Here is a 19725-nt window from a genome sequence, read left to right as displayed (position 1 = left end):
TACGAAGGGGCAGTTAGGACCTGCTGGCTCCATTTAGATAGAAGGAGGGGCTCCCAACTTTCATGAAACTAATAGCATGCAGACATAGGACTCAAATTCAGGGTGTCTGATTCCTTCTGGCTCCATATTGCTTCTAGGCCAGGGGCTCCAGGGCAAGTGCACACTGGGACCTGAGCCTTCGGCTACCTGGGATTCCTATCCACACATCTGGGCTCTCTTCTTCTCTCCCATGGAGGCTCATACAGCCCAGGGCAGGTAGGACAGGTAGGGAGGGAGGGGAACTTTAATAGCCTGTAGATGTATAAAGTTTTCACTATATCCCAGAATCAAGTCTGCGCACCTTGAGGTGGACAGCTCATTGGGGTCACAAGTCATTGCTAGGGAGACCCCTGAAGGCTCTCTCTGGAATTGCAGGCATACAGCAACTTGGGCCAATGTCTTCTCAACCTCTGATCTCCTTGTGCTGGCTCCACACCTCTGCTCTAGTAGCAGGCCAGTGTGAGAGAGAGGCGAGAGGGGTGCTTAGTCCACTCTGGGTTGACCTTGCTGGTGTCAGATCAGATGGCTGAGAACAGAGGATCAACTGGAGCTATTTCTTGGCTTTTTTCCCCCCTAGCTTGTCTATGTGTACATCCACTGAGCCGGGGGACACAGGAGGATGGAGGGATATGAGAAATGGTGGCGGTTCAGTCTTTGGCCCATGCTCTAGGTTTTCAAACATAACCTCCTCTGCAGGCTACTGAGATGCTTGACTCTGGGAAGGGCTGTCTATGCCAAATGTATATGGCAAAGGACAGGCAGCCAGTGAGCATAACAATGCCAGTGTGGAGACAAGAGGGTTAGCAAGGTGCCCCTGTCCTGGGCACAGGGCTTTGCCCTGTGTGCTTGGACATCAGTATGTGTGGTAGTTTCAATATCATACAGCCAATAGGCTCATGTGTTTAAATACTTAATCTCTAGCTGGTGGCCCAGTTCTGGAAGGTTGTGGAAACTTTAAAAAGTAAATTCTTGCTATGAGTGGGCCTTGAGTTTTTTTTTTTTTTTTTTTTAAGTGAGGTTTCACTCTAGTCCAGGCTGACCCTGAATTCACTCTGTGGCCCAAGCTGGCCTTGAACTCATGGTGCTTCTACCCCAGGCTCCTAATCTAAGTGCTGGGGTTTAAGGCATGCACCACTGTGCCTGGCTTTACTTGAGGTTTTATAGCCCAGCTCCATGTGCTGTTCTTTCTCTCTGCTTCTCCCCCGCCCTGATGAACTCAACCCTCTGGAACTGGAAGTTACATTAAACCCTTTCCCTTCCAGAAGTTGTCTCTGGAACTGCCTTGTTTAGCAGCAGGTGTGTGCTGAAGGCAAGGTGGGCAGGAAGCTGGCTCATGGCAAGTGCGGTTCACAAGGCCTCAAGCCCGTCACATCACGGACCTGCCGGCAACACTTCTGTTCCTGAAACCCCCTAGGGGCCATCGGGAGAAGGTAAACATGACCCTGGAAAGGATGATCATAGGTGCTAAAGGGTGTCTGCCCGACACTGGCCTTTCTACCTGGAGAGAAAGAGCAGGGCACTGAGGCTCTGGTAGCGTTAAGCTGTCGAGTGGCCCTCCTCTGTTGTCTGGATTCTGCCAATGAAGGCAGTTTCATCCCTTGGACCCTTCCCTGAGGACGACAGAAACACATTGCTTCTGGAAAACAGAAGCTTCCGGCAAAAGAAGGAATCCCGGCCGTGAGCGGGGCCTCCCGGCACCCTGCTCTGGGCTGTGCAAGGCCCCTGGGCCGGCATCCGCCAGCAGACACCATGGCAGGCTGGGGCAGCCTTGTTCCCGTGTAGTCTTGGGTATTTTTGTAAGTGCATTTCATCCTTATTGTGGACTGGAGAAAAGTTTCCATCGCTGTTACCCTTGCATAGGAAAGTTACTGATTTTCCTAACTTGGTTCTCTGCTAGCACCTTACGTACTTACGTATGAGTGAGTCCTGATGGCTTTTGTAGTCATTCCCTCCAGTGTTTCGAGTAATCTAATTGGTAGTAAGTAATAGTTTTGTTTGTTTTCCAATGTGGTTGCTGCATTCCTTTTTCTTTAAGCTTTGTTGGTTAATAAAATCATATTAACTGAAATTTTTTAAAAAAGCTGTCCGGTGCATCTGAAGATCTAACCTTGTGGTGTCTCTGGTGAGCCCCTCTGAATTATCGATTATAATGATGGGACAAACATTCAAAGTGGTCCCCACACACTGGCCCTCTCTTCGTGCTGGAGCCTGACATTGGCCGGCAGGGCTATCTCCCGCCACTGGGCCCTCTGGCCTTTGTCACTTCCCTGCCTGTCAAGCTGTGGCTTGAATATTGTTTGAGACTGTCCCCCAAAGGGTCTCTGTGTTGGAAGCCTGCTCCCCAGTGTGGTGATGTGAGGCGGTGGAACCTTTAAGAGGTGAACCTTAGCGAGGGTCACGGGGTACCCACTCTCGGAGGGAACTAGCATCATTTCACAAAAGAGAGAGACTGGTCTCCTCTCTAACTGGCTTCCTGTCTGTCTCACGATGTGATCTCTCACTCTCTGTACACTCCTGCAGCGTCAGCCATGATGTGATATAATGGGGGTTGGGGGATTGAGAACCTTTGCCTTGGGCTGTTTGGACTTGCAGCACCACCAAACTATGAGTTAGGTAAACTTCTTTTCTCTGTCACTTGCCTTGCCTCAGATTATCTGTTATGGAAATGGAAAGTAGGTCAACATAGAGCTGGCCTGAGGATTCATGTGGCTGGGGGGGATCTCCTGTCTCTCAGCAGCTTGTGCCTATATGCAATAACGTCTCTGGAAATTCAAAATTAAACAACATGTAGTAAACACTATTCCTGTGTGAAGGGTGAGACCTGATTATATGGGGAACAGGTGGTCCTGGTTGGTCCCCGGATTCTGGAGGCAACACCTGGGAGGAGAAGCCCACGGTCCCAGGCAGGGCCCACCCAGATGGGGGCCCCCTGGGCGGGAGTGTGGGCTGCACAGACCCTGCGGCCGAGCCAGGCCCTCCTTCCTCCGGATTTTCCTCGCCCTCCCGGACACAAGGAGTAAACGGGCCTCATTTCTCTTTCTCCCCACATCCACCGCTTCTTGCAAAAGGAAGCAACAGAAGAGGAAATGCCTTCGCCAGAGTGCTCCCTGGGTGGACGAGAGGAAAGAGTGGGCGCATCTTTACCCGACCCCGCGGCCCCGCCATTTCTGGGCAGGGCCCAAGTGCCCAGGCCCCGCGGCTGCTGGCCTTACGTTGCAGAGGGAGTGTGTCCGGTGTCGTGGAGAGTTGATGTCACTGGGTGTGGACGATCGGTCACCTTCAGCAGCAGATGCGTCAGAGATGACAGAAGGCTGCCGTGAATGGCAGGGGCTCACCCTGACCGCTGGAAAATAGACAGCTGGTGAGTGAGAGAAGCAGGCGAGGCTACCCAATACCCCCGTTATACAGATGAGAATGCTGAGGCATAGAGAAGACAAGAGAGGTGCTCAGCTCCTCCCCTTTGCTCTACAGCCCTGCATGATCCGGAGGGGCAGCTTCTTGAGACAATCTTCCCTATCCATCCCTGTTCTTCCCAGATCCAGTCAAGTCCTCTGCATCTGGAGAGGAGGGCCTGGGAAGTTTTACCCAGATGGTCCTAGAACCAATGCACCCCTAACCACCACTCAATACCACATACTACCCTCAATACCACATACTGAGTAACTACCCTCAATACCACATACTGAATAACTACCCTCAATACCACATACTGAATGGTCAGCAGTCTCTGAAGCAGAGCCCCAAGTCCGTCCACTTCTCTTCCACCCTAGGACAATTGCCGTCTGTCCACTGGAAGACCATGGTGGCTTCTCAAGGTCCTCACACAGTAGCCAGAGCCAAAGGCTTCTGGCCACTCTAGGGGTACAAACACATCCGCTCTCCTGGCTTGGGAGGCCTAGTGAGCCTCGATCCTGTCACTCTAGCAGCCTGGGCTAAGCTGTGTGCTCCTTTTGTGGTCTTTGTGTTTGAGTCATACCATCTCCCTCCTGCCCTGGCCCTCTCTATTGCGGCTGCCTGTTAGGTACGCTGTCGGCATATCCTGAGAGGGAGAAGGAGAGGCCGGCATGATCCACTCTTCCTGTACACTGCTGGCATGTCCCGAGAGAGGTCGGTCACAGTCCCTTCTCTCTACTCTAGCCTCTTTCCCATTCAAGTATCTCTTTCTGCTGACTCCTCCCAGGATATCCTGTCACCACCTGAAGCTGGGGCTTTCTTTTCTCTCCCTGTCTTCCCTTCCCTTCCTCATTTTTAAAAAATTTTTTTTTAAATTTATTTGAGAGCGATAGACACAGAGAGAAAGACAGATAGAGGGAGAGAGAGAGAGAATGGGCGCGCCAGGGCTTCCAGCCTCTGCAAACGAACTCCAGACGCGTGCGCCCCCTTGTGCATCTGGCTAACGTGGGACCTGGGGAACCGAGCCTCGAGCCGGGGTCCTTAGGCTTCACAGGCAAGCGCTTAACCGCTAAGCCATCTCTCCAGCCCTCATTTTTTTTTTTAAATGAATACACCAACACTTTTGGTTAAATCATCCCTACCCCTATTCAGCCCTGTTCCCTGCCCCCCCCCCCAGCCTGCTCTCACACTTCCACCCCAAGGATTCCCTCTTATTCTCTCACACGACTCAGGCTCTGCCGTCTTCTCTCCCCTCTCATTCCCTGAAACCTCGCCCCTACCCATCCCCACGGACTCCCTTCCTTCATGTTTCCTGGCATCTTCATACCCGCTCTCCCACACACATAGGAAGGTTCTAAGCTGGGATCCAGGTACAACAGAGAACACACACTATTTGCTTTCTGGACCCAGGCCAGCTCACTTAAATGGATATCCTCCAGTTCCATCCATTTTCCAGCAACTTTCATTAGAGGTTCTATTTATGAGTGCTGAAGCATGCTAGCTTTGAGTCAGTTCCACTCAGGTGGCTCTCCTCCCAGCTGTGAGGCCTTGGGTACGCTCTCCGCCGTCTCTGAGACAGTTACTAGGTTCTGAACTCTGGAGGTGACTGTGGAAGTCACTCTGCAGAGCAGCTATGTGCATCGCGTGCCTTCTGCAGTGAGGGCACCAGGCGAGTGGAAGCAGTCAGGTGACAAGTGCATTCACCACGACTGCACGGTGGTGTAGATGGTGGCTCACATGCAGGCAGGCTCCCAGTTTACAGAATCAAAGAGGACCCAGGAGACAAAGCCCAGAAGGCTTCCCTGAGGAAGAGGGCTCTGACAAAACCACAGAGATGGCTGTGAGTGAGACAGAGACAGCTGAGGGAGAAGGACCCAGTGGGCAGATTGTTGGCCTGTCCAGCCCCACTGAGGATGGGCAATGCAGCCACAGGCGTGGTGACCAGGAGTCACCTGCCACTCCATGATTCTGAAACCGCTGAAAGCCCCATCACCTTCCACAGCGCCTCTGCCTTCAGCAGCCTGAGTGGGGATGGAGCCAGGGCAGCCTGCTGCATGGGTCGTGGAACTGACCTGCAACTTTATTTTATATACATACATACATACACACATATATAATTAGCGCTTTCAGCTCTGAGTCAGCTTCAAAGACTGGAGACCCCTGAGGCACCCCAGATCACCTCTGCTTGGGTTGGACAAGAAGGGGACACTACTGTCTCCATTAATTGAAGGGAGGGATTTGAGTTTGTCTACTGTTCAGGTTCTAAAAGCCCCCACGTGCCCCCTATCAGCAAGAACGAGGGCAAGGGTGGCACTGATGACAGCGACAGTTACTCAGGCTCCATTGCGGAAACTCTGCGTCTTATCCTCCTGGTAATCCCAGAATCAAGGAGTCAGCAAACAGACATGTGACACACACCCTGTGCAAAGACATGGGTGACCCTGTAAGCAGCTGGGCTGGGATCTGACCCTGGCAGCGGGAACTTGGGCCTGCGCCCCTCCGCCAGTGGTTCACCTGCCTCATTCTTCCCGCCCTGTTCCCAGGCAGCACAGGCCCTACTGGCCTCGAGTCACCTCACTGAAAAGTGGATTTGAAGGGCCGGACAGATGGCTTAGTGGTTAAGGCGCTTGCCTGCAAAGCCTAAGGACTCACATTTGGCTCTCCAGGTCCCATGTAAGCCAGATACACAGTGACACAAGTGTGCAATATTGTAGGTGCACAAGGAGGCGGATGCATCTGGAGTTTAAGTGCAGTGGCTGGAGGCCCTGGTGCGCCCATTCTTTCCCTGTCTCGTAAAAAACAAAAAAAAGGCCAGTCTGTTGAACTTGCCTCAAAAAAAGTGTATTTTAAGTGAGTCACTACTGATGCTACCGTATTTCCTGATGGCTCCAAAGGCCAGCTCTGCCACAGTTTCCAGAGTGACAGTCTTTTGCCCACTGCAGAAGACAAAGGGCCCAGGGCTACACCAGCCTGTTTCTACGCTAAACATGTCATACAAGGACCGTCGCTCCCAGGAGGAATACAGAATGGAGCCGGCAGCTCACAGATGTGTATCAAGTTTGCACTGGAACGTGTGCCACAGACAATGGGAACAGGTGCTGCCCAGAAGCCAGACCCCCTGACAAAGATCTGCACGTTTACATGTCACTTATACCTGCTCACCCTGTGACTCAAGGAGCTGTGCTCTTCCCCATTAATGGATGCCAGAGTGACCAAAGCTGGTCAATCAGGGCGTTGGCATCTCTCCAGACACAGTGGTTGGTTCAAAGGTGGGTATGTGACCCAGGCTGGCCAATCAGACTCTTCCTTTAGAATCTGGATTAAAGGAGAAAAAGATAATTTCTCTTTCTCAGGATTTTTGTCCTGCCAGCTGCAGAGGTTGGGGAGATGGTTCTGTGGTTAAAGGCACTGGCTTGCAAAGCCTGCCAGCCCAGGTTTAATTCTCCAGCCACCTGTGTAAAGCTTGATGCAGAAAGTGGCGTAAGTGTCTAGCATTCCATTTGGAGTGGCAAGAGACCCTTTGAGCATACACACAGATGGAGATAAATAAGTAATTTTCAAAGAAAGTCATGGGCTGGAGAGATGGCTTAGCGGTTAAGGCACTTGCCTGCAAAGCCTAAGGACCTAGGTTTAATTTCCCAGTACCCACGTAAGCCAGATACACAAGGTGGTGTATGTGTCTGGAGTTCGTTTGCAGGATGGAGGCCCTGGCACACTCATTTCCTATATCTGGCTCTCTCCTTCCCTCTCTCTTTCACTTTCTTTTTTATTTTTTTTTTTTGTTCATTTTCATTTATTTATTTGAGAGTGACAGACATAGAGAGAAAGACAGATGGAGGGAGAGAGAGAGAATGGGCGCGCCAGGGCTTCCAGCCTCTGCAAACGAACTCCAGACGCATGCGCCCCCTTGTGCATCTGGCTAACGTGGGACCTGGGGAACCGAGCCTCGAACCGGGGTCCTTAGGCTTCACAGGCAAGCGCTTAACCGCTAAGCCATCTCTCCAGCCCTCTCTTTCACTTTCTATCTCAAATAAATAACTAAAATATTTTATTAAAAACAAAAGAAAGTCGAATTGCTAGGGTCTGTTTTAATGGTCTATAAGGAAAAAAAAAAAAGAATGGCCCAAAGACGAAGCCAGCAAGCTGGGCAGAGCAGAGACATGGAAAGACAGGGCGAGCGAGGCCCAGCTCGTCTCGGAACCCTGGACCCAGCTGTGCGTGCAGCCCTTGTCTCACCCAGTTCCGTTACAAGAACCCTAGGCTACTGCGAGCTGCCCCAGGCTGCTACTGTGTCAACTGTGCCTCTCCCACTGGGTCCCGTGGCCTCCCGCGAAGCCCTTCCTTCCCAATGGCCAGGCCGGGCCTGCAGGACTCACCTTGCCGGTCTGCGGGGTGGGGAGGATGGGAGTGGTAGAGGGTCTGCTGACTCTGCCGGATGGCTGCGGTCAGCGGGAGGTCCGCCTGCACCACCCACTCCTGGCTGCCGTTGAGTACCGTCTCGCCAGGCATGGCGAGGGAATGCCTCTTGGGGACATCCTTGGTCAGCGTAGCTAAGGACTGCTTGGCCTGGAGAGACAGCCAGGTGACAGGAAGAAGGTGTGACCAAAGGGACCTCTCAGGCAGTTGCTCAGCATTTCACCCCTTTGGGAAAACAGAACTGCCCGTGGGGCAGACGAGCATAGGGAGACCCAGGTTACTTAGTAACCTAGGATGCTGTTTGGCTTGGGCAGAAAATAAACCCCTTTCCTAACAATGCGCCCAGCAACTAGTTGGCAATTTGTAACCTCTGTCCCCACCCACCCCACGCCAAACGTTGGAAATAAGCTACTTCCTTTAGCAGCTCCTGATAAGCCTCATTTTTTTTTTTTTTTTTTTTTTTTTTGAGATAGGGTTTCGCTGTAGCCCAGGCTGATCTGAAATTCACTATGTAGTCTCAGGGTGGTCTCGAACTCATGACGATCCTCCTACCTCTGGCTCCCGAGTGCAGGGATTAAAGGCGTGTGCCACCACATCCAGCTATAAAGCTCCATTTCTATTCAAACATGTCTTGGAGCACATCCCAAAAACAAGAGAGACGGACCCATCAAGCCTGGACTGGTTTTGGGTATATGCACAGAGCCCTCTGGGTGAACTTTTAGGGGAGAATCCTCTATTTACCATCTTATGTCTATGCAGACTTGGGCATGCATATGATTAAAATCAGATGCATCATGGGAAAGGATATGAACAGATTAAAAAAAAAAGCTTACAGAACTCAAGTGTCAATCAAAACCGAGAATGGCCCAAACTGCGCCCCCAGTCACCAGCTTCTCCTTCCCCTAGAGCCTATGAAAAGAAACCACGAACAGCAACCCCACGCTCTAAGTAAGCCAGCCAAGGAGCCCGCTGCTTCCCTGCAACACATCCCCCAGGTTTGGTGTGTTCCTCCTGGTGCTTCTTTGTAACACATCCCAACCCTTGTAGGTCTGGTCGGTTCTTGGTGCTAGGCTATCTGTGCATGCTTTTTCACTCCTTGAATATGACACCATAAAAGTACCAGGGACACCACTTTAGCCCCAGTATGTCACCAGCTCTGCATGGTACAAGCCAGGCACCTGAACTATGGGGTCCCACGCAAGCCCACTGTGGGTCGCCCCCTTAGTTCTCACCAAGAGCAAACTGAGATTTGCATGAGGGGAAAGGGTTCTCTGAGGACCAGCTGGGATTCTGATGCAATTAAAAACATGCTGTCTGGGCTGAGGCGCTTGCCATCAAAGCCAGATGCACATGGTGGCACGTGCGTCTAGAGTTCATTTGCAGTAGCTGGAGGCCCCAGTGTGCCCATTCTCTCTATCAGCCCCTTCCCCACATCTCTCTCTCAAATAAATAAATATACCTTTTTTTTTAAAAATGGTGTTTGGCATCCATGATCCTCACTCCTCCCAAACTCAACTCAAGATCTGCCTTTCCCCTCATTCCACCCCAGGACACACCCTGCTGACCTGCAGAACTGTATCAAGGAGGCACCACTGCACTGTCAACCCAAGGGACAGTCCGTCCTGGAATGGACAGAGCGGATTGTCAACCTCACTCTCTGGATCCCACCATGGGTTCAGGGGACATGAGGAAGCCCAGTTGGTAGGAAGGCCACCTCTATGAAGGCCACGGGTCTTTTCTCTGTAGTGTCTCAAAGAACGCTTAGCTGTGAGTTATCTCCTCCGTGTGTGTGTGTGTGTGTGTGTGTGTGTGTGTGTGTGTGTGTGTGTATGCATGGACACAGGTGAGCTATGTACATGGGCACTAGAGGCTGATGTCAAGCGTCTTCCTCAATTGTCCTCCACATTAATGTTTATTTTTAAATTTATTTTTATTTATTTACAAGAGAGAGAGGGGGAGAGAGAGAGAGAGAGAGAGAGGATGGGCAAGCCAGGGCTCCCAGACCCTGCAAATGAACTCCAGATGCATATGCCACATGGTGCATCTGGCTCACATGGGTCCTGAGGTAATCAGACCTGGGTCCCTTGACTTTGCAGGCAAGTGCCTTAACCACTAAGCCCTAAGCACCACGTCAGTTTCTAAGACAAGGCTCTCACTGAACTGGGAGCTCACTAACATGCCAGACTAACTCAGCAAGCCCCAGGGATCCTCCTGTTTTCACCACCCAAGACCTGGGATTCCAGACACCCAACTTTTACGTAAGAGCTGGGATCCAAACTCAGACCCTCTCGCTTGGGCGGCAAATGCTGTACTGACTGAGTGTCTCCCAACACCTGCGTAGTTTGATGAGACGGGAGGGATCTCAGTCTCTGGGAGAGAAAAAGGGCTCGCGTTGCTGTTCTACGTGCTGACCCCTCCTCAGGCCCCTTCAGGGCAGAAGGGGCTGAATATGAGTTGGGGGAGGCAGGGAAAGGCCATCATGCAATAACTGACCCTCAGGGCCCCCTCTTGCAAATATTCCCAAGAGTACTCAATCCAGTCCCAGAAACAAGCGGCCTTCCGAGTGAGCACAGGGAGAAGGCCAGGGGTGATGCTCCCCTGACCCCACCAGCTTTCTTTTCCTCTCTAGGGCAAGGCCTCACCTCTAGCCGAGCCAGGAGTGGCCCTTGCCACCTGGGCACGAAGCAAGATGTCACTCCTGGACAACTAGGATTTGGGCCCTGTGCTCTGCACACGGGAGCCTCTCACTGAGACAAGAGCTACAGAGCCCCAGCGTGCTGAGCTGGGGAAAGGCGAGGTTGATGTGACCCTGGCTCCGAGGGACAGGAGCAGTATTAGGGGACTATCTGCAGTCTTGGAGCTGGCCTCCCTGTACCAGGGCCTGCCACCATTTGATTAGAGGGCTAGTGGGGAAGGCTGGATGATGGCCAGCAGTGGTTGAGGGCTCCTGCGTGCCAGTGGCTGGGCATCCTGACCTTCTGATCAAAGTCCTCACATCATGGGGTATAGGGACACCCCCACCTACAGCTCGCCCCCCACAAGTCCACGGTGGCTCTGGACATAGCCCCGCATTCTGAGCCTGGGTTCCTATGTAACATGGGAGCAAAGAGAACGTAGGACCTCTGGGGGGCCGCTACTGGGGTGACGGCATTGTTCTGGAAGCAGCCGGCAGCAATGGCCACAACTCTGCCAGTATATTAAAGATCACTGACCACTGGTGCATCTTTAAATGAGAACTGCATAGTGTGAGAATTACATCTCCGTAAACAGTATTAAACTATACACAGACCTGCACCCCCAGAGCGGTCCCATGGATCTCCCATGGTTGTGGGGTGAAGTGACTCTGTGAGTGGTTTCATAGGGAAGAGCTACCAAGAAATGCTCTCACACCAGGCCCTGCCCAGCTGCTCCAGAATATGCACAGTCCAGTCCCGGACTCGTGGAGGGTGTCGGTGGAGACGGACAGGGCCCCCCAGCGGCAGGGGGCCTCTCCCACACCCTCCTCCTCCCAGTGTCACAGCCCCCAGCTCTGTGGCAGCACCTCAGGGTCCCTGAAGAAGTCAGCCATCACTAGTGACCACAGCCTGGCACCATTGGTAAAGGGTAGGCAGGACACCTAAGATGGGCCATTTGGACACCTTGCATCAGATCAGGACAGCGCGTTCAGGCTCATCATCCCCCGGCCGGGGCTTCAGCAGACCAATGTCTTGGCACGGGACCCGACCACCCGGCTTTGGCTCAGACTTGAGCTTGACTCCAGCCTTACACTGTGCAGGCGGGTCCTGACTTCCTTCCAGAACAGACGGCAGTGGCTTTCCACCAGACAGGGCTGTGTTGTTTTGTCTTCTGCAACTTTTCCTCAGCGTTGCACGGTTCCCAAGAGCAGCCTCTTCCTGCCTGGGCGGCCCTCTCCACTAGGGGTCAGCACTGCACAGGGAGACCCAGGAGAGGCACATGCCCCTACCCTGCACTGGGCGGCTTCAAGCTCAGGAAACTCTCACGTCACAGCTGTACCATGTACAGTACCATGCTGTTGCCTTGCTTTGCTTCATTATTCCCAAAAGAGTCCTTTGGACTACATACACAAGTAACTACCTTAAGTCACAACACCAGGAAGGGTTCGGGACTGGGTTAGAACATGCTGGAAATACGATTAGCCAGCACTGGCACCTAGAGGGTGACATATCCTACTGACATCATGCTGGGGCTCATCTTGGGAGCCCCCGGCACACCCTCCACCCAGCCACTGTCCCACTGGGCTCTGGGGACATTCAAAGGTCACTCTTGTCACAAGCACTTGGGCTTTGTCTAACCCACCTTATGAGTAAGGCAGGGTGAAGTTAAGGGCCACCTCACCCCAGAAACCCAAGCAACATGGGGAGTGGTTCAGGTCACATGAGCAGGCAGGGGCAAGGTCCAGGGCTCAGGATCTAAGTTCTTTTGTCTCTGTCAGACCCTGGGGATACTCTGTCCCCCCACCCCCCCGCCACCCTCAAATATACTCTTCTCCTTGGAACACAAAACGGGAGTGTTCTAATTGTTTTAGATTAGGAAAGAAAAATGACCTTTTCCCCACTTTACCCATGAAAAGTCGTGTTTGCTACATACATTTGGACAAAACAACATCAGCAACAAACAAACGAGAACCCATCTAGGCATGGTGGCGCGTGCCTTCAATCTCAGCATTTGCCAGGCTGAGGTTGGAAGATTCACTGTGAGTGTGAGGCCAGCCTGGAGCTACAGAGTGAGTTCCAGGTCAACCTGGAGTAGAATGAGACCCTACCTTGAATCCCCCCTCAAAAAAAAAAATCTACCATATATAAACAAACATATATGTTTACATATATAATCAGTTGTAATGCTAGCACCGAGATAACTGATCGTAACGCATTAATGTTATGGCGTATGTCCTCCCAGATAAGCTAACAACAACCCCCACCCCGCACTGTGGCAGTGAGGTGTTCTGCTGTCCCCACACTCCTGGGCCCTCGGGAGTGGACGGCTGTCCTGAGATTGCGGTCCTTCCCCTGCCTCAGGGGCTTTGGGCGGCCCAGGTGTCCCAAGTGCTGACATCACACCTGAGCTCTAGTAGTGGGCTGGCCACCGGGTGTCACTGCGCTCACCATGGCCAGCTCGGCCTCCAGCTCCTTCATGCGGTTGTCCTTCAGGTCCAGCTGGGAGCGCAGCGCCGCCGCGTGGTCTGTGGCCTCCTTGGCCTGCCGCCTCAGCTCCCACTTCTCGCGCTCCAGCAGGTCCTTCTCCTTGGCCAGCGCTTTGACGGCGTCCTCGCTCTCCTGCAGCGGGGTTAAGAGTGCGGCAGGGTTACCCGGGCCAGAGGGCTCCTCTAGGCTGGCCCATCCCTAGACGCTGAGGGAAGTGGGGAGAATCCTGGCACGGGGCTGAGAACCATAGTCCCTCAGTGGGAAAGCTCTGGGTTTGAATCCTGCCACAAACTAGCCTAGAGACTGGGACAGAGACCGATGCTTTGGACATGCTCAGAGAGTGCGTTCCCAGTGAAGGAAGAGATGAGAAAATGTGTCAGTGAGAACATGCCCTGCTGGGTAAGTTGTTTGATAGTGACAAGACAATGTTTCTCATTAGCAATTGGGTGTGGACACAGTACTACTTGTTGGCAAAGACTGTAAACACTGAACAACTCCATGTGAGGTTTTTTTTTTTTTCCCTTGGTAGGGTCTCACTCTAGCTCAGGCTGACCTGGAATTCACTATGGAGTCTCAGGGTGGCCTTGAACTCATGGCGATCCTCCTACCTCTGCCTCCCGAGTGCTGGGATTAAAGGCGTGTGCCACCATGCCCGGCCCTCCATGTAAGTTTTATGCAAGTTGAGGTGCAACAAATTTTGTTGTTGCTGTTTATTTTTTGGGGGGGGGTTCTCACTCCAACCAAGGCTGACCTGGGACTCACTGAAATCCTCCTAACTCTGCCTCCTGAGTGCTGGGGTGCACCACAATGCTTGGCTACTTTTTTTTTTTAAACATATCATGTATGTGTGTGTGTGTAAACATGCAATGTTTCTTGCTGCACTGCAAACAAATGCCCATCTGGCTTTATGTGGGTGGCCGGGGAATTGAACATGGGCTACCAGGCTTTGCAAGAAAGCACCTTTCACTGCTGAGCCATCTTCCCAGCCCTGGCACGAGGTATTTTTTGAGACTGAATTTCATGTAGTCTAGGGTGACCTTGAACTCGCTATGTAGCCAAAGATGGCTTTGAACTTCTGATCCTCCCTAAATGCTGGGATCACAGGTGTGTACCACCACACCGATTTTTATGTGGTGCTGGGGGTTGAACCCTTTGATGACAGCTCAGAAGCGCTTTAGGCACCTGACCTGTCATGCAAGACTTTAACATAGTCAGGTCAAGTCCTGCCCTTGAAATTACAGCCACCTTCAGTCCCTGTCAAGTTCCAGATCCCCAGGGAGGTCTCCTGCCTGGTTATCAGCAGCGGGGCTGAGGACTTTGTTCTGCTTCTCTGGGCCTTGATTTTCTCCTGAGCGAAACAGGCATGATCAGAAGTCCTGCCTCGTGAGTGTGAGGTCCAGATACAGTGATGCATCTAAAGCCATCAGCACAGTCTGGAACATTCCATGACGGCCACAGAGGAGGTGGGGGAATTTCAGGAGACAGAGGCAATGGGGGGGGGGGTGGTGGTAGCAGTGAGGGTTGTGGCCTATGAGAACATGCCCAGCTGGGTCTGTACAGTCCCCAAGACCTCCACCCAGCTGCATCCATGAGATGGGGCGTATGTTTTGGCACAGTAGTCTGGGATGTTGTAACTTGGAAATTTCCAAACTGCTAAACCCCTCCTTCTCAGCAGCCTTGAGTCCATGCTGTCCCCTCCTGCTCCAGCTGAGGCCTTTGGGGTCGCAGGAGGAGATGGGTGGGCCAGAACTGAGTATTTGCAGCATAGTGGACATTTGTTTTGTACATAAAATACAGATCATTTTTTTTTTTTTGGAACCAGATGCAGCAAGGTCCTGAGACAGGCCAAATAAAACTAGGGCTATGGCTTCAGGTTCTGGAAAGGGGCTTTGAATATGTGGCCTGGGCTGGGGCATGGCTTGGTGAAAAAGCACAGGGCCTGGAATCCCCCAGTGAGGGGTTGAGGGTGTGGCTCTGTAAAGAGATGGCCCGGAATCCCCCAGTGGGGGGCTGGTGGTGTGGCTCAGCCAAAGACAGCTGGCCCAAACTCACCTAATGAGGGGCTAAAGGCATGGCTCAGGGTAGAGCACTGGCCTAGAATCCTCTGGTGAGGGACTAGGGGCATGGCTCAGGATAGAGCATTGTCCTAGAATCCCTCAGTGAGGGCCGGGGGCATGGCTCAGTGGTACAGTGCTTCCTTAGCTTGTGTGAGGCCCTTGGTTTATCTTGGCAAAATAGTAACTGACCTGGGCCTGTTGCCTGGCCTCTGCAGACCTCAGTCCTCCATGTACTTAGCCACACGAGTACTGCTGCTCACTTAATGTGGACGGGTGTGCCAGTGGCTGGCAGCGCTCAGCTCATTCTTGCTGCTACCTCCAAGCTGCTATGGAAAGATGTGGTGCACAGCCTCTGCTCTGCCATGCTTTCCCTGCTGTGATGAAACAGCCCCTCGAAACTGTATGCTGAAGTTTGGGCGTGGTGGCGCACGCATTTAATCCCAGCACCTGGGAGGAAGAGGTAGGAGGATCGCCATTGAGTCTGAGACCACCCTGAGACTACATAATGAATTCCATGTCAGCCTGGGCTAGAGTGAGAACCTACCTTGAAACCCCCCCAAAAAAACATGTCAAACAAACAAAACCCCTGTAAGCTGAAATAAATCCTTTCCTGCCATCAGCTGCCTTTTGCCTGATGTTCTGTCCCAGTGACCGTCTTACCCATGCACCAATACTTCTTCACAGAGCTGCTTAGCCTGCCATCCCCGAGGAAGCAAAGCGAACCTTCCACCCCTGCCTTCAGCCCAGTGCACACACTCAAGGGCAGGCCTTGGCACAGGACACTGAGCACGGGGACGGCAGCTTCCAACGGTTTTTCTGCCCTGAACAGAGGTTAACATTCTCCCTGCAGACACAGTGGCTCAGGAAGGCCTGTCTGGCTGGTGCCCGATTCCATTTGCTTCAAGCAACCATGTTTCCTTTGGCAGACCCGCACTGCATGTGCTACCCAGATCTCTGCTCACCCCAGGGACCCCTGAAATCTGACCCACGATCTCCTGCTCAAGTCATGGGGTCCAACTTGTGTGTCACCGCCGCCCCCCCATGAAGGCTTCCGAGAGCCCTCCCACGGGCAGGATTTCCTGCTGCCTCACATTACTGATGAGACACACAGCTCACGTTTACCAGGTAGGCACTGCACCTGTACCATGCCGAATGCTTGGAGCTCTGAGCCACCACCTCCCTTCCACAGATGGGGAAACTGGGGCTCTCAGAGTGAGTGGGAAGCCCACGGGCACGCCCAGGGGAGCTGGGAGCGGAAGTCCTCCCCTTAAGGATCCCTGGACACAAGGCTCCACAGGACTGTGCTGGTTTCCTCGAGGTGCCCGAAGGCTGGGTGCACACACAGCAGCATCTGTGAGTGCTTCTGGATCGGAGGCGGATACTGGGCTGGGCCGAGAGAGGAGAGAGGAGAGGCGCGTGGCGCGTGTCTGCAGAGGGGCCGGGGACGCAGGGGACGCAGACCTTGCGGTGCTGCTCGTAGTTGCGGATGAAGTCTCGCAGCTGCTCCTCGCGGCTCTCCAGCGTGGCGTACAGCTGCTGCATCTGGCTCACCAGGTCCGTCTTCTCGCCCTTCAAGCGCTTCCGGTCAGCTTTCATGGCTGTGGACAGAAGACAGCGTCAGTGCCTGACATCCAGGGGTCTCCTTACCGGGTGAGAAAATGGGGTTCATGTGATGAAGAGAAGAGTCTCTCTTGGACTCCCCGGCCATTGGGACCCTGGGCAGGACTGCAGCTCCCTCCTCACCTTGGGGATGTGACCGTCTGCGCGAGAGCCTGATGGGCTGTGGGCCTAGGATCCGGGGCTGGCCGAAAAGAGCCCTAGGGCAACCCCGAGCCCACAAAACAGCTCAGCCCAGTCTCATAATCCCTGATAACTGACATGCATGAGATAAGGAACAGGGGTTCAATTCCCTAATTAGTTCCCGTGTAAAGCCAACTGTGCAAAGTGGCACATGCATTTGGAGTTTCTTAGTAGTAGTAGCAGCAAGAGGTCCTGGAGTGCTCAGTCTCTCAAATACACATACACAGACACAAAAATAACTCCCACAACAGAGCAACAAAAGGCAACTGTGATGGCTGAACCTCAACTTTTTGCATGTGCCTACATGTGGGCACAGGTGAGTGTGGATGTGCATATGTGCGCGCACAGGCAGGTGGAGGCTGACGCTGGGTGTCTTCCTGCATCTGGGAGACAGTTCTCTCAAGTGTGGAAGCGCGCCCACGCTATGTTCACGGTCCCGGCCACTGGCTTCACCAGAACCACTGCCATGGCGACGGGTGACGTCACGCCCTGGGGGCCCTGCGGGATCTGGCTCAGGCAATGTGAGAACTCGGGGTGGGAGGCACAATGGGTGCAGAGGGACCTAAGTCTTCCGGCTCCAGGGGCTAGATGCATGCATGAGATGAGGCCGTGACAGGCATCCAGCTGAGGCCCATGGTGATGGCATTTCCCTGGGGATGTCATTATTTTCCAGTGTCCTAGGTGGGTCGCTCCACACTGCGGCCCCCCTCCTCCTTGCCTGGCGTAGTCTGAGCCAGCAGGTCAGCACACCCTCAGCGGACGGAGGGAAGTGAGGCCTCAGAAGTCCCCTGTGCTGCCCTGGGGTGGGGGTGGGCAGAGCAGACCTCGCTGCTGATGTGTAAACTCCTGGGCAGGTGGGCCTAGCGAGGGATTTTGAGCACAGGGTCTTTCCTCCCCACAGCCACACGGGATCCCCTCCCCAGTCTGTTTCCTCTTAATGTCTAGCATGATGAGGGTGGTCTATTCCTTTTTTTTCTCCCTAGGGGCAATGTGTGGTGTGTGCAAATGTGCGGTCCCCCCCCCCACAACCTCCTGCCTGGGTGTACAGAGGCCAGAAGGGAACGTCAGGCATCCTCATCCTTCATCTGAGTATTTCTGGGTCTCTGTCTCTCAACCCAGAGCAGCTGGCCATCAGCTAGCCCCTGTGGCTCTCTGGCCTCGGTCTACGCAGACTGAGGTTACAGGTAGGTGTGGTCACGTTCATCTTTTACACGGGTTCTGTGGAGTTGAACTTGGTGGTCTCTGGCCCTAGAGGCCCTCATACGTACATGGTGGCAAGGACTCTTTACTGCAGACCCAGCCTGAGAGTGACCTATTTATTCTATGGGCTTCTCAGGGCCCAGGGCGCCTCACCTTTACACTACGACCCCAGGGTGGCCGGGTGGAACATCAGCAGATGACCCAGAACCCATCTTGGCCGACACCACACAGCCATGCAGGGCGAACATCACACCTCTGTGAGCGCAGGGATCTGGCCCTCCACTCTGGCTGAGCTCTGAGGCAAGTCGCCTTGCGAGCCTGTTTCCCAGATGGTAAAAAGGCTCCTGTGTGCTGGTGCTTAGGAAGCACGAGGCACTGCGCTGCGTCCCTATGGGCTCTTACTGGGCCTCACAGTTGCTTTACGAAGTAATTCTGTGTGACACAGGAGTGGGTCCTTGTGGAGATCCAAGAACCTAGCCAAGAGGTGAGTGACAGAGCCTACCTGGTCCAGCACTCATCCTCTGTAACACTTTGATCTGTGCCTCCAAGGTCGCCCCAATGGGTGCAGCACGCTGGGAGAGCCACATACCGTCCCCACTGTGGCCTCCGGACCTTCTGGCGCTGAGGCCCGCCGAGCATCTTGTGCGGTGTTGGGGATGGACCTCAGGACTCTGTGCCGGCTCTACCACCGAGTCTCCCACCCCCTCCCCAAAGATAAAAGTGTCCCATGGAGGAGGCAGCAGACGCTACAGGGTGCAGTCACCCCAACCTCTCAAGGAGCTTTCAGAGGTTTCCATTGAAGGCAGTCTGCAGAGATGTCCGCGCTCCATTACTGCCTCATGGCTGTCAGAAGGGTGCGTGCGCACACACCTGGCACCTGACAGAATCCTCCACCTGGACTTCTCCAGGAGCCCTTGTCAACTTCCCAGCATGGAGGGCTCTGGACAAAGGGGAGTTCAGAGGTGGGGAGGAGGGAGGGAGGCAGTGGTGGTGGTGAGCGGCCACGGCTCGCGGGGTTGGGGGACACTCTTTGCCATCTAACACCCTTAACCAGCCTCTCTGGTTTATGTAAGGACTCTGGAAAATGAGGGTACTCAGACAGGGGCCTGGCACAGCAATCTGCGGGGTTCTCGCCTCTCAATAAATACTCCAAGTAGGAGGCAAAGTCCTGACTCAACTTCCATTTACAGTTGAGAGAAGCGAAGCCCAGAGAGGGAAGGAGAAGGTTGGATGTCACACAGTGAGCCACCCAGGACTCGATGCTTAGGTTAGAAGCACGGATCTCATTAGGCCTTAGTTTCTCCCTTGCATATGGTGACAGTCTGATTTGTGCTCTGTAGGAGACAGGCTATGCTGTCCTGAGTGAACTGTGGGCACAAACCTGGACTGGGTGGGAGAAGATGACCCCAGAACGAGTCACAGAGATCCCTATAGAGCCCAGCCCCCCTGGGAGGAGATACCATAGGTGACTCTGAGTTTGTGACCTTTATTCTGCAAGGCCTCGGGTGGTGGGACAGCATGGGGCTGAGCTGAATGTGGGAGCCTCCAAGAGTGGGAGCTCCTGAGTGTCCCACGGGGCTCCCCTGCTCCTGCATCGGGCACCCCCTGCATCACACGAACACACGACCTTTGCTCCTCTAGCGGTGAGCCTTCCTCAC

The 19725-nt window shown here is 53.6% G+C and overlaps 1 protein-coding gene across 3 annotated transcripts in view; it reads right to left on the bottom strand.

Moving 5' to 3' along the window:
* Window positions 1-19725, bottom strand: part of Kazn (kazrin, periplakin interacting protein) — a 361840-nt gene that overhangs the window by 31260 nt on the left and 310855 nt on the right. For 2 of the 3 annotated variants that reach the window (XM_045150202.1, XR_006637200.1), the window contains exons 3-6: window positions 16529-16665; window positions 12972-13142; window positions 7809-7998; window positions 3257-3382 (exon numbers count right to left, since the gene is read on the bottom strand). In XM_045150202.1, coding sequence (XP_045006137.1) covers window positions 3257-3382; window positions 7809-7998; window positions 12972-13142; window positions 16529-16665 — 624 coding nt within the window. Of the gene's footprint in view, window positions 1-3251; window positions 3383-7808; window positions 7999-12971; window positions 13143-16528; window positions 16666-19725 lie in introns of all 3 variants that reach the window. The other variant, XM_045150201.1, reaches the window with a different exon arrangement.

This window comes from Jaculus jaculus, chromosome 5, assembly GCF_020740685.1.
Source record: "Jaculus jaculus isolate mJacJac1 chromosome 5, mJacJac1.mat.Y.cur, whole genome shotgun sequence".
Taxonomy (NCBI): domain Eukaryota; kingdom Metazoa; phylum Chordata; class Mammalia; order Rodentia; family Dipodidae; genus Jaculus; species Jaculus jaculus.
Note: the sequence above shows the minus strand (reverse complement) of the source record. Positions and strands in the feature narration are given on the sequence as shown.